Source organism: Carassius auratus, chromosome 6 (genome assembly GCF_003368295.1).
Source record: "Carassius auratus strain Wakin chromosome 6, ASM336829v1, whole genome shotgun sequence".
In the NCBI taxonomy this organism is placed as follows: domain Eukaryota; kingdom Metazoa; phylum Chordata; class Actinopteri; order Cypriniformes; family Cyprinidae; genus Carassius; species Carassius auratus.
In genome coordinates, this window is record NC_039248.1 from 19289329 (window position 1) to 19305556 (window position 16228).

A 16228-nucleotide genomic window follows, 5' to 3' on the forward strand; every position below is an offset into this window, starting at 1 on the left:
ATAAAGGTCTGGTTAAATAGTAAACACTAAATCAGTCCAGCACTGGTTAATGTAGTCTAAAATGCTCGTGGAGTCCAATTTATTTGACCCAAAAACAGTTTTAAAGCAATACTCCACCCAAAAAATGAGTTGTCATCATTTATTCACATAATTTTATGAATTACTTTCTTTTGCGGAACATAAAAGCTATTTTAAGAAATGTCTTATTGTTTTCTGTCAATACAAATGAAAGTCAAAAGGCACCAATGTTAATCTTTTCTTGTGTGTTCTGCTGAAAAAAATTAAGTCGTACTGGTTTGGAACAATATGAGCAATGGTAAAAATGCAAGTTCAATTAGTTTGATAACTGTGTTTTACACCTGTAATGTTTTAGATCTCAAATTGCACATGAAAGACATTTTTCCCCTCCAAAATGGGTGAAGGTTGGGATGGTTCATGCTTTTAAGGTGAATCATTGATGTTGCTGCAAAAGAAATCCACTTCAAAGTTCTGCCTTAATCTGGAGAGTTTTCTCAAGGGGTGGGGTGAGCAGAAATATCCTTAATAGCAGGAGGGTTATTTATAGCCAAGGCGTTCAAAGTCTTTCAAGGTCCAAACAGAACATCATTTCAATCTCTGGACCTTTTTTCCTGATAAAAACTGCTTAGAAAATGGAGAGCCTGATACCAGCACAATGAAACTAGGTGTCCCTGCCTTCACTAAGCACCTGGAAAGAACAAAATAGAGAGGAACAACATGAGAGACCTATTCAAGCAGTGGGGAAACTACTTAAATTCCTCTGAAATACCTTTGGTGCTGTAGAACGTTAAGAAGTGAATTTTCAAGATTAACTTGATAAAGGTTTCCTTGCTCAGGATCCTCAAAAAACAGCTGAAAGAAAGAAAAAAAAATAGGTTAAAAAAATCTTTTGGGATCTTCTCTCATCTCATTTAAATTCTAGCATCAGAAGATTGGTATGAATCAAAAAGGTGTCCACCAGTGGTGTCTCTTTGTATAATGACCTGTAGATTTTGTGGCTGATATTTTCTTTCTGAATCCCAGGGGGGAAGCTCTTCACCAAACATAACTGCCAAATGGTCCATGAAGCTGAACAACCCAAAATGAGTTATACAAATCAAATCCATAAGAATAAATCAAATTCCAGCCTCCCTTCCTCATAATGATACACATTTTGACTTTGTAACAAACCTGGAGTTTTCGCAGAAAGCAGATATGAAGTCCGTCTGGCTGTGCTCAGGGTAGAGGAACAGCACTGGCCAGTAAAGGACTCCCTGCTCATCCATATTAACACGAGCTCCTGTGGCCTTCTGAGAGCTGATTCCATCAAGCTCCAGATCCATCAGGGCTCTAGACACCCCTCCACCACCACCATCATCCTCACTGTCTGAACCCCTGTGTCGAGCAGGCTTGGTCTTCAGAAGTTTAATGCCACGCTCCTTAATAAAAAAAATGTAAAAAGTAATTCAAGATTTTGCTCTGTTAGAACTCAGTAAAAAAAAAAAAAAAAAAAAAACTTTTATAATAAAACTATATCTGCAGTACCTTAATGGCAGCTAACAACGCTTCTTTTTCATTCTGCTCCTTCTTGGCTTTACTTTTTGCCTTTCTGGCATCTCTTTCAGCTTCCCTCTACAATAAAAATATATATCTAACTCAGAAGCAAACACAGTAAAGAATATAAACAAAAAAAGTGCACAGTTGGCCAGTGTGAGAATATAAGTGAAAATGCTAATAATAAGATGGTAATGTTCAATTACAATTAAATAAAATTAAGAGCTTAAAGGGTTAGTTCATCCAAAAATGAAAATTATGTCATTAATGACTCACCCTCTTGTCGTTCCAAACCTGTGAGACCTCCGTTCATCTTCAGAACACAGTTTAAGATATTTTAGATTTAGTCTGAGAGCTTTCTGTCCCTCCATTGAAAGTGAGTGTACGGTATACTGTCCATGTCCAGAAAGGTATTAAAAACATCATCAAAATAGTCCATGTGACATCAGAGGGTCAGTTAGAATTTGTTGAAGCATCGAAAATAAATTTTGGCCCCAAAATAACAGAAACCTCTCGGACTAAATCTAAAAACTGTGACTACATCTTAAAACTGACTAAATCTAAAACTCTGTTCTGAAGATGAACGGAGGTCTCACGGGTTTGGAACGACATGAGGGAGAGTCATACATGACAATTTACATTTTTGGATGAACTAACCCTTTAACTGTAATTTAATATGAATATGTTTATATTATGATCACTAATCCTGTAAATCATTAAACCTTAAAAGCTTTAAATGAATAGTTCACCAAAAATTATAATTTACCTAAATTTTACTTACCCTCAGGCAATCTTACATGGCTTGAGGATTTTGTTTCTTTACTGGAACAGATTTGGAGAAATTTTTAACTATATCATTTACCCACCAATGGATCCTCAGCAGACAATGGGTGCCGTCAGAAAGAGTTCAAAGAGGCGATAAAAGCATCACACTAACTAAAAAGTAATCCACACAACTCCAGTCCACAATTAATGTCTTGTAAAGTAAAAAGCTGTGTGTTTGCAATAAACAAATCTATCCTTGAGACGTTTTTATTATTGCATTTTTTTTCTTTTTGTATATATATATAAATATTTGATTCTTCAGTGAAAAATTTTAAGAGAAATAAACAAAACAATTCTTAACAAATACGTCTGTGGATTTTGGTAAGAGAGGATAACAGGGGATGCATTTTTTCACTGGAGGAAGTTATTATGGATTATGAACTGATAGGTTGGCCAGAAGTTATGGTTTCAATGGATTCGTTTTTTTTGTTTTGTTTTTACAAACACACACTTTGCAAGACTGATGCACTGTGGTGATGCACGTCTTATTGTGATGTATTTTTCAGCAGTTTGGACTCATAGATAAAGGTCTGCGGCATCCATTCACTGCAGAAGCTCAACTGGTGGATGAAATGCTAAAATTCTGAGGAAACAAACTCATCTACAAATTGGCATATTCCCTGCAAATTTCCTTCCTGTAAGGTCTTTCTACCTGCTGTTTTTCTGCAGTGGCTCTCAGCTCCTGTAGTTTCTTGTCGGTGGGATTAAGTTTGAGACCTTCATCACACCACTGCGATGCTCCTGCATAATTACGCAGCTCCATTGAGCACTGTGCACCTAAGTACATACAAAAATTATACATATATGTACTTTGTACATAATTCTTTTCTGTAAACAAAACAATTGCTTTCGTGAAGCAACTAAGAGCTACAGACACAACTCGCCTCTGATTATAGCTTTAATGTGGTCTGGCTTCAGTTTCTTAGCAGCTGTGGCATCATTCAAAGCTGAACGCATATTTCCTGGAGGAAAAAGATAATTGCATACACAAAAAAGGAAAAACTTAATTATGATGACACATTTGCAAAGCAAAATGTATAACACAGACCTGTATGTGTTTTGGGAAACAGTGACATAAATACCTAAATGGAAATGTGCAGCTGCACGGTTGGTGTACAAAACTGCATTGAGTTCAATATCCATACAGTTCTTTTTCAAGCCTTCCGTGTAAGACACTATAGCTTTCTTATAATTCTTCTCCTTAAAGTACTCATTTCCCTCATCCTTAAGACTTCTGGCTTTCTCTGAGGAAAAAGAACAAGGTTCAGTTGCAATGTATTCAACTGTCATTTAAAGGAGGTACGCTGTTTATATCAGTACAGAAAGTAAGAAATAAAGAGCACACCTTCAGGTGTTCTGTCATCATCATGGATAATAGACTGAATGCAGGCGAGATCAGGCTGTTTCTCTGGGTCTATGTTTTCTGGGACTTTCTTCATAAACATGGGCACCTTATCAAACTCCTGAAATATTTAAAACAATGTTTATATATAATAACAAGCTGTGACAGTCAAATGCAATGTTATAGTACACTAAACTTCAGAAACGTCAAGTTCAACAGTAGTGACGTATTGTAACCAGTGTAGTTTACTAATGTGACAGGTCTTACCTCCTCCCAGTTGCTTTCATTAAACGCATTTTTGTATTTCTGTGTTTTAAACTTCTCCATAAATTCATCCATGGTATCGTCACTGTCCTCGTCTTGCCCTAGTGCAGCCATCGTTTTACTCATTAAATTAATTCGGTGCTATATTCAACTTACTGGGTGTATCTTAATTCGTCACAGTGTTCAAAGAGTATCCGTTATCAGGAAATAAACATAAAACTTCAAAATGCGACAAAAAACGGTGAACAAATTATAGCAAAAACCACATGGCCTCAGCAAGCAAAACGTTCCGGTGCTCCTTGATACACGTCAGAGATGCATTACCGCCACCAGCTGGTCTGGAGTGAAACAAAAGCCTGCTTTCTATCAACGATACCAAGAAAAAGGATATCTTCTAAAGTCAAGTGTCATATATTGTACCAAATATTTAGTTGACCACCTAATTAAATCAAGGTTGTATCGTTCATTTATCTTAGAAATGCATGAAATATTGGTCTCTGCACCAAATGTACATCAGAATTCCTGTTTGACATTGCTCTCCCACATAAAAAAACAACAAAAAAAAAAACCTTCTCTCACAAAAATAAAGGTGGTAATGGAAATTTTAGCAAAATGCCCTGTCAAAATGACTCATTTGAGAATTATTATTATTTTTTACATCATCTGTGATAACGTATTAAATATGCTTATTAGCATAAGCTACTTTTCATGCAGACTAACTACTTCCCATTAAAGTATTTGGCCACACCAACTTGCTGATAACATGCAATTACTGAGTTATTTATTTATTTTCTTCTTCAAATGCTATAAATTACTATAAATTATACTTAGTGAATCTTGGTGGATCTATTATGACAACAAACAAATAAATAAATAAATAAATATAACAAACAGACCCATTTTATTATCAATATTTCCTTTTTATAACATTAGAGTTTTTTTTAAATCACATACTTTTATTACAGACACAAGCAATCCTTGAACTCTCATGAACACAGCCTGTAAAATGTACGCAATTTTTTTTACAAATCAATATTAGATTAGATAGTTTCAACTTTACTTAAAAGATCCACTAGCCCCTCTTTACTAAGGAACATGGTCTCCCCACTCTGCTGACAAATCACCTCAAAGCTGGGCAGATCCTCTAGAGCTTTCTGTCCTACCACCACCACATATGGATACCCTAAAATTTTAGCATCCTTCAGTCGTTTACCAATGGTCATCTGAACCCTGTCATCCAGTACCACCTCTCCTCTCAAGTTTGGTAGACTGTTTCCCAAGCTTTGAGCCAGGTCCTCAGCCACTTGTGTGGCTTCATTTGCTTTGCTGCCCTTTTTAGGTGGCAGGACACACACTTGATAAGGAGCGATCAACCCAGGCCAGCAAATAGCATCCTCGGATGACATCACCTCTATAGAAGCAGCAAGTATTCGAGTGACGCCAAGTCCAAAACACCCCATCTCAGCCACTGCAGGCACATTGGATGCATTGACGAACAAGGCCTTAAATGCCTGTGAATATTTCGTACCGAGGTAAAAAGTGTGCCCCACTTCGATGCCTTTGGATTCAGTCAGTGTGCCCGTTTGGCACTGTGGGCACTCAGTCTGCCCTGGTTCCATGGTTTCAATGTTGGCAGAGAAGCCACAGTTCCCACAAACAAGTAACTGGTCTTCGCCAATGTCTGCTGGCAGCTGAAACTCATGGGAAAGTGTGCCTCCTATGTTGCCGGTGGCAGCCTGTACCTGCACCCACTTCAAGCCCAGACGGTCAAATATCCGTCCATAAGATTGACACACAGAGTGGTAAGTATGAAGAGCTGCCTCTTCATTAATGTCAAATGAATACATGTCCTTCATGTAGAATTCCCGACCACGTAGGAGCCCAAACTTTGGCTTCTGTTCATCACGGAACTTGCGTGTTACCTGAAAGACATAACCATGTTATTTATTAACATGCATTGTCACAAAAGTTTACAGAGACACCCAGTCATCCAGACAGCATGCCAAAACCGAACAGAGTTGCACTTGAACAGAAAATACACACAATTTTGTCAAAATGCCCATTTTGGGAAGTATCCTCACACAAACACATTCAGTTATGTCTTAAGTTAATGTAAACAACTGAAAAATAAAATTGATGTATATTATAGCAGGCATCAAGCATTATATCTTCAAGCATCAAAAGGCAAAAACTCACTCACTTGCTCTGCTAAAAAATACTTTATTAACTTTCTCTAGGATTACTCTATTTAATTTATTGAGTTAAGAACTATGCAATTTTTTTTAATTGCTTGGGAATTCTGTACCTGATTACTGTTGGTTGACCAAATTGAGGCACTTCAATTATTTTTTTCTCTTCATTTGTATTTTGGTTCTACAGTAATTATTTGTACCATTGCTCAGAATTTGTTTATTTGTTTTTACTTTATTACTGACTGTTTACTTGTTTTGTTTTTTTTACTTAATATTAGTCAGGTTTGTAGATTGAGAATTGAGAATAGTAAATGAATGATATCTAAAATGTTGGTGTCATAAACTTATATTAAAATACGTTGGGTCAAAAAACTAAAACAATAGACCTTACAATTTTTCCATTCATTTATTTTATTTAAATTTAATTAAACATTTTTTTATAAAATGTTATTGCCAGTGCCAATTTTGGCTAGGCAAGTAAAAATGTCAACCTAAATCTGAAAAAATCCTTAGCATTGAGTCCTATTTTTAATAAAAGCATTAGCGAAGATACCTGGTACAGCAGAAGTGGCAGCTTCTTGTAAGATATCGTATTGGAAGCAAAAAGCTCTGTAACTGCTTCTTCATGAGTCGGCCCGAGACAGTATTCAGCATTGTGCCGATCCAGTAACCTGAACATCTCTTTCCCCATAAGCTCCCAGCGGCCACTCTTCCTCCAGAGTTCTGCACTGCACAGTGCCGGCATGTCAACTTTCTGCCCCCCGATCGCATGCATCTCTTCATCAATGAGCCGAACCAGCTTCTCCATGGACCTCAGAGCGACCGGTAAGTAATAGAAGCAGCCAGGGTTGGAGGGATGGATAAGCCCTGTCTGCAGCATCAGTCTCTGGCTGCGGCATGTCAAGTCTCCTCCCTCCTGACCCTCCCGGAGGTTGGATGGCTGGAAGAGGCGAGACACAAGTGGTGCTGGGATGGTTGGTTTGGAAGGGACAGAGACAAGGGGAGAAGTGTGGATGGCACATTTGATGTGGCTTCTTTTTAATGCTTTGAAGAGCGTCCAGGACAGGATGGCTGGGAGCTTGCGATAACAGTGATGAATAAACACTTCCATTTTTTGACAGCTTAAATTCTGTGAGACTTTTAATGAAGAAACAAACAGAGGTATGGTTTACAGTGGACAATCGATTATTCCAAACAGAGTATGCACCTGCAGAACAATTTAGGGAGAAATAAAATGTCTATTAATTCTACAATATACGATTTTACACTGCATAAACATTTCAGAGATATAGTCATGAAAATCTACTATATGATTTGCTGATTCGTAAATAAAAAAGTGGAATACTAAGGTATACTCGAACATTTACATAATATTTTAAAAGATGGCTTACATTTACAAACGTTTATATGACAGAGAGAGACTTATAGTTATGAAATATTCGTTATATTTTAATCATTGTCACAGAATATGTTAACAGGTCAAAATGTGCACTCTGCTGTATATTTTAGGCGAAACAACTAAGGTTACAAACAAATGTATTCAGAACTCCAGCTTCAGAATGAGATACTTTAGCTCAGGTTTGTCTGCTGTCTATGCGGCGTCTGGCTAAGCGAACAGATATGCACATTTTTATCACAGAACAAACGACAAAATGCCAAACTTACTGTGATTTGTGTCCTGCTAATATCTATAGAATCGTGTCAGATCAATCTGAGCTCATGAATTGGAAACTGATGATTGTACACATCAATAAAAAACTAAACTAAAATTCTCCATATGAAAGAACGATGACCTTCTTCTTCTGGTAAACCGCATAGCGCGTGCACGTGCAGGACACCGCCGCCTGCTGCATGGAAGTCGAAAAGCGCGCTGTAAAGTTCTAGTAGGAGGAGTCTGTTTCTATGGAAATTTCAAACAAGAAGCCTCAGCACCGGTTTGTTGTCCTGCATGTAACTTCAAACCATCAAACTAACCGCTTCTGTATTGTTTTTCGCTTTTAAACGTGTGAAACATGTCTAACACAACAGTCAGACAGAAGAGAACCGCTCTGAAAGTCGCCAAGTAAGTTCATACATAACAAAAGAGCAAACATGTCACCAGTACATACGTAATTTATATGAGTTTTAAAGTAGTATCCTACGATTTGACCTGTCATTCTACTACTGAAACTATGTCTAAACAGCGTATTTTGTCTTTTAAGATTTATTATGTTGGTTTGAATTGGTTTACGTCTCTCCTTATTAGCTAAAGCAGGTTTTCTTTCTTCCAGGTCATCCAAAACACTGAATGTATCTTCTGGAGTATTTCGTGGGAATCAAAGCATCACAAAGAGCATCAACCCTTCAATCAGTGGAAAGAGCTTCAGCTCAGCAAGTGACAGTAAAGTTCTGGACAAGAGCTTGGCCCAAACACCAAAACACACTGTACAGGTAAGGGATGTTTTATTATGAATATGTATGTGGTACTATATTAATTTTGTGTGTGTGTGTGTGTGATAACAAAACATTTGACATTTTTGTACTTACTTCGCTAGGTGTTTGATGACCATGGGCAGGACGTCACTCCTCACCCATTATTTATTCCAGATCCTGGGGTTTTACAACCTAAACAAGGAAAGATATTCCCTGCACATGACACGTCATGGACTACCGTGACAGACTTTCCCTCGATAGCCTTCCAGACCACCAACGCAAGCTTTACTGGACCATTTACAAAGTAATTGAGGGGAAATATCAAAATATTACTTCTTTGCAGCCCTTGGAGTGAACGTAAATCTATACCACACAGAACTATCCCACTTTTGATGCTATAGTAACAAAAAAGTGATCTCTGCTGTCATATCAGGTCTTTTTTCGGGAGTGTTTCAGCATCCAGAACAAGCCAGACAACAGAATCAGTGACTGATGAAACTAAAGACTTGTTAGTGAAACCAGACTTGTCCAGTAGTCTTTCAGGTTTTTATTCCATTCATATTTTTATTTGCTAAGTTTCCTCATTATCCAGTGAATTAACGTCCCAGAGTAGCATTCCGGTGTTCCACAAAATGTTGGTGTTTTTGCTCCACACAGATGTTCAGGCTCGCAGAGAGGAGGTGAAAGAGCAGGTCAGGGAGGACATAATAGACAGGGTGGTGGATTCTTACCTGACTGAGACGGAGACCATCTGGCTGCTGGACATTCCTGCTGTGTCTGTGTCAGAAGATTCAGAGGACGCTGAAGCTATCAAGTGAGTCACATTTATTATAATTTTCCCCAGTAATAAAGATTTAGTTAAGGCTGTTAACTAGGATGACATTTGACTTTCAGTTTATTAGTATTTCTTTTTTACTAGCTAGACACTCTCCGTGGTACGGGTCTGGCAATTTTTTGTTCTTGCGTTTTAAAGGGAGAGAAACCAAGCTTACACAGAACTGTGCAAAAGCAGACTCGGCAATGATAAGTATGTGGAGCGATCAATGCAAACATTCAATGATGCGCCAAAGACGAAGGAGGTCCAAAGTGATAGCATTACAATGGTAGACAAAGGTAAAATGTCAATACAAAGTATATTTACTGTATAAGCTGCCCTTAAAATAAAAGGGACTTCATTATTTAAATGCAATTTTTAATGTCTCTACCCAGCTGTCATGTCCACCACCTGGGACATGTATGATTCATTCTGCAATAAAGGTGATGTCAGTGAAAACATTGTGGTGTCTGCTGAAGGAAATAAGGCGATTGTCCCAGACTCCTCTTCAATGAGTCCCCTCTTGAATCCTGGTGGTCCTGACCAGAGCATGTCTGTGTTCAGCACCATCAGCACAGGTATTTATTAAAAAAAAACCTTAGAGCAATGGTTCCCAACTGGTGGATATATGATTATGTAATTATGTCTAGTTAGGATAAGAACAGCTTCTGTATCCAGTCATACAGTGTGCTATCATGGTGCAAATTTATCTGTAATTTAGGAGAAGCTAAACAAATAAAAAGACATCTGACAGGTCAAATTATGATACTTCATGAAAGGTAACGGTACGGTGGATATTAAAAAATAAATAAAAAATCTTATGTATTATTATAATATCAAATTATATATATATATATATATATATATATATATATATATATATATATATATATATATATATATATATATATATATATATATATATGTATGTATGTATGTATGTATGCCAATAATACATTCTTCTTTCCTCTTCTTAGTTTCATATTTGGCTCTTTAAAACAAGCAATTCAGTTATTGCACATTAAATTATGAAAATGGTTAAAAATACATACTTTTTTATCCTCTTAATTCAGTCAGTGGCTCAAGTGCTTATCTTGAAAAGATGACTTGTGTGCTTCCGGTGGTAGAAGAGCCAGACCTTGAGCTGATCTTACAGTCGGACAAGTTCAAGCAGGATCTGGCCGTGATGGAAAGAGTGGTTCTGGCCAATATCTTCCAGCCCAAGCTTGCTGCATACAGACAGCTGCCTGTAATAGAGGGTGATGGTTTTGCACAGCATCTTAGATATGAAAAGTGTTATTTGAACATGAATATTTGCTAGAATGTGTATACTGCTATGTTGAACAGACCCAGACTGTGTGGAGACACAAACAGAGGAGGAAAGCTGGACAGAGCAGTCTAAAAACCCCCTCAGCCCATTCCTTGAGCATCTCTGGGTCTTCAAGTGTGAACTCACCGAGGGACGAAATGTTAGCTGTATGACCTGGAACAAGAAAAACCCAGTAATATCTATCTTACCAACACATTTAAGTCACAATTTTTTTTTAAATTTACTTTTTTAAATCTTTGCCTGAACAACATGTGATTCCCTGCAGGATCTTCTTGCTGTGGGATATGGAGAGCTTGATTTCAAGGATCAGAAACCTGGCCTTGTGTGCTGCTGGTCTTTGAAGAACCCCACGGTATTCTGCACACTTTACTACAAAGATACATATCAGATTTAGCCAGTGCAACAGTGTTTATTAAGTATTTTATTTGAGTTGTTTGTTTAAATATAGTGTTCATCAACAGTGGCCCCAAAGATAATATGTGGACATGCAAAAGTCACTGTACCTGTATATTTACACTGTTTGTATGCCTTTGCATGTCATATGATCTTGTGTTTCTGTGAATAATCTTTATTCATATGTTTCAGTGGCCTGATCGAATCTTTCATTGTGAGAGTGGAATCACTGCACTGGATTTCTCAGCTTGTAATGCCAGTCAGTTGGCAGTAGGAATGTATGATGGCACCATTGCCATCTATAATGTGCAGACCACAGAACAAACTCCCATCATTGACAGCAGGTGGGGCTGTGAGCATTCCTTCTTTTGATCAGCAACAGGAAGTTACAATAGGTTGCTCAGTGGTTCTCAACTGGTGGTTTGGCATCCAAAATGATGTGCATATAGTTAGGGTAGTGATATAAATAGACTCATACATTCAATCAAACTCTGTAATTTGCTTGGTAATTTATCTAAAACCTAGCCAATTATTTATTCCTTATATTCAGAGGATTCATGAGGCTAAATCACACTTCTTTCTGCATGAAATTTTGCATATGCTATGGAGTTCATGATAATTTCTAATAGTAATTTTTGTTTACTTTTACATGAAAATCTATTGTGGTACTATGTTGATACAAAAAAATACATGCATACACACATAATTAAAACCAGTTGAGAATTGCTTATCTATATAACCTGAAAATCATAGTCATATTGCCTATATGGAGTGTATATGCATATCAAAAATGTATTTTTGAACAAATTCCAAAATATTAAAAAGACTTAGCCGCTTTTTTAAAGTCTCTTAAGAACTAGTATGACCAACTAGCAGTTAGCCAAGGGGCTTCAAATTAGACCAATCCATTTTTTAAAAATGATGATGAAAAATGAGATGACAAACAGTTTGTGTACACAATGCAATGTCATCTTCTAACAGTGACTGCGCCAACATGCACGCGTGTCCGGTGTGGCAGCTCAGATGGGTTGATCATGACACAGGTCTGGCTGGAGAGGATCAAGGGGAAATGCTCATCTCTGTTTCAGGTGATGGAAGAATCAGCAAATGGATCCACTACAAAGGCCTGGAATGTGTTGGTATGTTCAAATGAAAACAAAAAGCATTTAATTACCTTCTTATTTTTCTATTTTTCAATCTAACACAAAAAAGAACACAAAAACACTTTTACATTTAATATTTAAGTCATATTATTAAACAGCAATCATGTTTATCTATGCTCTGTGAAATTTTGCAGGCAAAATCCAGTCATTTTAAAAGGAATCTGTGTGACTGAGTTTTGCAGTAGGGCAGAAAAGTTCCCATGAAGATGTTACTACTCCTTAATACTATACAAAAGGGCTAAAACTAATAATTTGCCATAATTGGTGACTTGAGAAATTTTACTGGCAATTTTTACAGACCATGAAATTGTTTGTGCATTATTTTTTTATATTATTTTATATTACAAAAGTACAATCATAGTACTTATATTTATGGTAGTTTTTTTCTTTGCGTTCAAGTATTATGGAGGAGTAAACCTGCAGAAACTAAAAATAAAATAAAATAAAACAAATATATAGATAGATAATTAGATAAATGTAAAAATGGGAGGGGGGGTAAATAAATGACTTAATGACACATATATATTTCATTTGTAATTCAATTAATCCATTTATTACTTTTTTCTTTTATGTCTTATTTTCTGTACCTAATTTTGCATTTTTATTCTTTTTAACTTTCATTTACTTATTCTTTTATTTATTTTTAGATTTAATTTATTCATTTATTTATTTTTACATCCTTTAGCAAACGTTCTTCTTCATTTCCATGTTGCACACAGAAAAGTAAAAATAAATAAATCTGGAAGTACATGTGGGAATAAATAAATATAAAAAATACATAAATGCATGAATAAAAACATTTAAAAATAAATAAATACAGAAAATAATACATAAAGGAAAAAATAAGGATTACATTTTATCACAAATGTACTATGTTTGTTTTTATCAAGTCATTAATTAATTAATTTATTTTCCTGGCATTACATCTCTCTCTGTCTCTCTCTCTCTCTCCATCTGTCTATCATAAAGCTTTTATTTTGGAGCAGTATTTACTGTGAATTCGAGTGACTCAGAGACAATGAAAATACTGTTATCATGAGGGGCTCTGCTGTTTTATAATCAGACTAAACCGTATGCCGTTTTTTTTAAGGCACACCTAGAATTAACAACATAAAGTAACTGGCCACCTGATGAGCAACACTATTTTATACTTGCCAACACTGATTTTTACTCTGATTTGGAGGCCCTGATTTAGGCCCTGTGTACAAATATTTATCATGAGGAAACATGTACCTATAGCACATCACTGACAAGTTTAGTTGTTTTTAGTTGAAATAGCCTCATTTCTGAATGTTTGAGCCATGTGTTGCCTAATTTGTCATTTGTCTGAGTTAGATCTGATGAAACTAAAGTCGCCTAACATGATAGTCAACAAGCAGCGCTGGAACCCGAAGATCTTATCCCTGGCTCCGGGGCTGTGCTTCGATTTCCATCCTAATGTGAGGCCTACCTTGAAAATAGTACATATGCACACATAATATCAGATTCAGAAAGCTGTGAAAGAGACTTAGACGCTCATGCTGTTATTTTGCAGGATTCAAAAATCTACCTGGCTGGAACAGAGGAAGGTCATATTCACAAGTGCTCTTATTCATACAACGAGCAATTCTTGGAAACGTACAAAGCCCACACAGTACGTAAAAAATGTTTGTCTGGTTTGAAGTGCCTTCATGCACCTTTAAACACATTTTTTCTATTGACTCCTCACCTTTCCCTAGGGTCCGGTATACAAGGTTACATGGTCACCGTTCTGTCCAGACGTTTTCCTAAGCTGTTCTTCAGATTGGACAATTTATCTGTGGAGGCAGGACCTTACCAAGCCCGTGCTGGGTTTCACCGCTGGTCAGAAGGTTGTGTTTGATATCAAGTGGTCCCCACACTGTGCTACTGTCTTTGGAGCTGTCCGTGAGGGCAAGGTGGAGATCTGGGACCTGAGAGTCAGCAGGTAAGTTCTTGAGTTCTATTCAATAACATTTATAGTTCAGAATAATATCAATTTGAACATCATTTTTGGTTCTCAGTCTTCCTATCCAGCAATTTACACTGCACTCTATTTTGTTTAACAGTCTGGACCCGACGATTGCGAGCGTGACCAGTCCAGGAGTGAATCCGACGGCTCTGCTGTTCACCCCGGAGACAGACTGTGTTCTGGTGGGGGACAGTGAGGGGCAGGTCACTGTGTACAAGCTGAAGAACCTCCCTGCTGGAGACAGCACACAGGTCAGGCCTTATCTGTTCATTTCCATGATGTTCGATCTGTGCCATACTCAGAGTAACCCATTCATATCTCTTGTGTAGGTGGAGGCGTTGGAGGATGTAATTCGGACCACACTGTCCAGTCAACACACATTAGGAAAGACTGACAGAGATGCATAGGAGGGTCAGGCTGTTTGTCTTTCCCGCTCCATCATCATCATCATTTACATTCTCTGCCAGACTGAGCGACTCTGCCTGTTGCACACTGCTTGTTTGTGCTTCTTTGTAGGAATAAAAATACTCCTACAAAACACTGAGAAATCTTTTTTTGGTACAAGTTAACAATATTATGGTGTGGTGAATTATTTGTCATTTTTATTTGGTGAATGTTTTTGTTAAGCCTTTGGTCATTATGAGTACATTTACATTTAGTCATTTAGCAGACACTTTTATCCAAAGCAACTTAGAAAGGAGGACAGTGGAAGCAATCGAAATCAACAAAAGAGCAATGATATACAAGTGCTATAATAAGTCTCAGTTAACTTAGTGCAGTACACGTAGCAAGGGCTTTTTAAATAATATAATAAACCATTTAGAATAGAAAAATAATAGAGCAAGCTAGTGTTAGAGGTCTTTTTGCTTTTGTTTAATTGTATAATAAATGAAAAGAAAACAGATAGAATACATAAGAATAGAAAGCTAGTAAGGTTTTTTTTTAAAGAATAAAATTAGGATAGAGAGTGCTAGAGTTAGAGGGTCAAATAAAGATGGAAGAGATGTGTTTTTAGCCGATTCTTGAAGATGCTCGGATTGATTTAGGCAGGTCTTTCCACCAGGAAGGAACATTTAATTTAGAATAACAACATCATAGAATAACATTGCTTTGTAAAGTATAAAAATATATTGTAAAAAAAGAAACCAAAGAATTTTTAGATATAGCAGGCTTGTATTTCAAACAATCTATTTTGAAAGCATTTTTGCATTCAGGCATTGATTGGTAAATTAAAGCAATATGCCCCAAGAAGCCATGGTTTACAGTGAGTTTACAACATCTATGGGGCATTGTAAGGCACGTCATGAAGCAGAGTGACTAAAACCCCTTAGCTGTTATAAATTCACTGTAAACCACAGCTTCACTGGGCTTATTGCTTTTATAAAACGGTTATTCCATATACATAGTAAGGTTTCATAGATTGAAACAAAGCAAATTAAGTTTAATGATATAAATAAAAACAGTATTCTTCCACCAGACAAAGTAGTTCCTCAGAAACAGTTGTGGTTCCAGCAAAGAGGTTGCTGAGCAACACAGAAGTAAACATAGCTGTATGTTTGTAGTGTAATTTACAACAGCTTCAAACGTGACTCAACCGATCAGAATCAAGGACCGGAACTATCCGCTTTATGAAACAATTTTTTTCCCAGTCATAAAGTACTATACTGTATTGTCAAACGATATTGTTTTCGTTTTTTTCGTGGGAAGCACAAACAGAATATAAGTGTTTATTCTGTGGTAATGGACCGACAGTTTTATTATCACACATTACAGCTTATCTACAACACGAGGACCACATCACACTTTTAGAAATGACTCATTACTTCTTACATCTCTGAAAAATCTATCATCTGAGCTTTTTAGTACAAATCAAACAATTTAGCGAAGAAGATGCCATTTAGCTGATATAAGAGAGCTTTTAAAAAGAACAGCTGTGACATTATGACAGGAAATTGATCCTGCTTGTTTACTAA

General features: G+C 36.8%; 3 protein-coding genes across 5 annotated transcripts; 1 reads left to right on the plus strand and 2 right to left on the minus strand.

The window, feature by feature from the left end:
• Positions 1-125: 125 nt before the first annotated feature.
• ttc4 (tetratricopeptide repeat domain 4) lies at positions 126-4321 on the minus strand. Its single transcript, XM_026264841.1, has 10 exons — positions 3986-4321; positions 3722-3839; positions 3459-3620; positions 3261-3338; positions 3029-3153; positions 1543-1629; positions 1189-1436; positions 1002-1086; positions 788-870; positions 126-706 (listed from the first exon to the last, which is right to left on the minus strand). The coding sequence occupies exons 1-10, from the start codon at positions 4106-4108 to the stop codon at positions 604-606; spliced, it is 1212 nt and encodes a 403-aa protein (XP_026120626.1). The 5' UTR covers positions 4109-4321; the 3' UTR covers positions 126-603.
• Positions 4322-4866: 545 nt separating this feature from the next.
• pars2 (prolyl-tRNA synthetase 2, mitochondrial) lies at positions 4867-7989 on the minus strand. Of its 2 annotated transcripts, none has more exons than XM_026264827.1 (3): positions 7840-7989; positions 6728-7381; positions 4867-5904 (listed from the first exon to the last, which is right to left on the minus strand). In XM_026264827.1, exons 2-3 carry the CDS (start codon positions 7283-7285, stop codon positions 5023-5025), a joined length of 1440 nt encoding a protein of 479 aa, XP_026120612.1. In that variant the 5' UTR covers positions 7286-7381; positions 7840-7989; the 3' UTR covers positions 4867-5022. The 2 variants fall into 2 exon arrangements, with proteins under 2 accessions (XP_026120612.1, XP_026120621.1); XM_026264836.1 differs by having other exon boundaries at positions 6728-7311; positions 7840-7985.
• Positions 7990-8067: 78 nt separating this feature from the next.
• Positions 8068-14787, plus strand: dnai4 (dynein axonemal intermediate chain 4). 2 transcript variants are annotated; one of them, XM_026264805.1, is made up of 17 exons: positions 8068-8236; positions 8445-8604; positions 8709-8890; positions 9020-9129; positions 9244-9400; positions 9560-9699; positions 9796-9978; positions 10474-10659; positions 10748-10902; positions 10996-11082; positions 11316-11467; positions 12105-12262; positions 13622-13725; positions 13821-13919; positions 14005-14231; positions 14353-14506; positions 14585-14787. In XM_026264805.1, the coding sequence occupies exons 1-17, from the start codon at positions 8187-8189 to the stop codon at positions 14660-14662; spliced, it is 2382 nt and encodes a 793-aa protein (XP_026120590.1). In that variant the 5' UTR covers positions 8068-8186; the 3' UTR covers positions 14663-14787. The 2 variants fall into 2 exon arrangements, with proteins under 2 accessions (XP_026120590.1, XP_026120591.1); XM_026264806.1 differs by having other exon boundaries at positions 10528-10659.
• The last annotated feature ends 1441 nt before the right edge of the window (positions 14788-16228 follow it).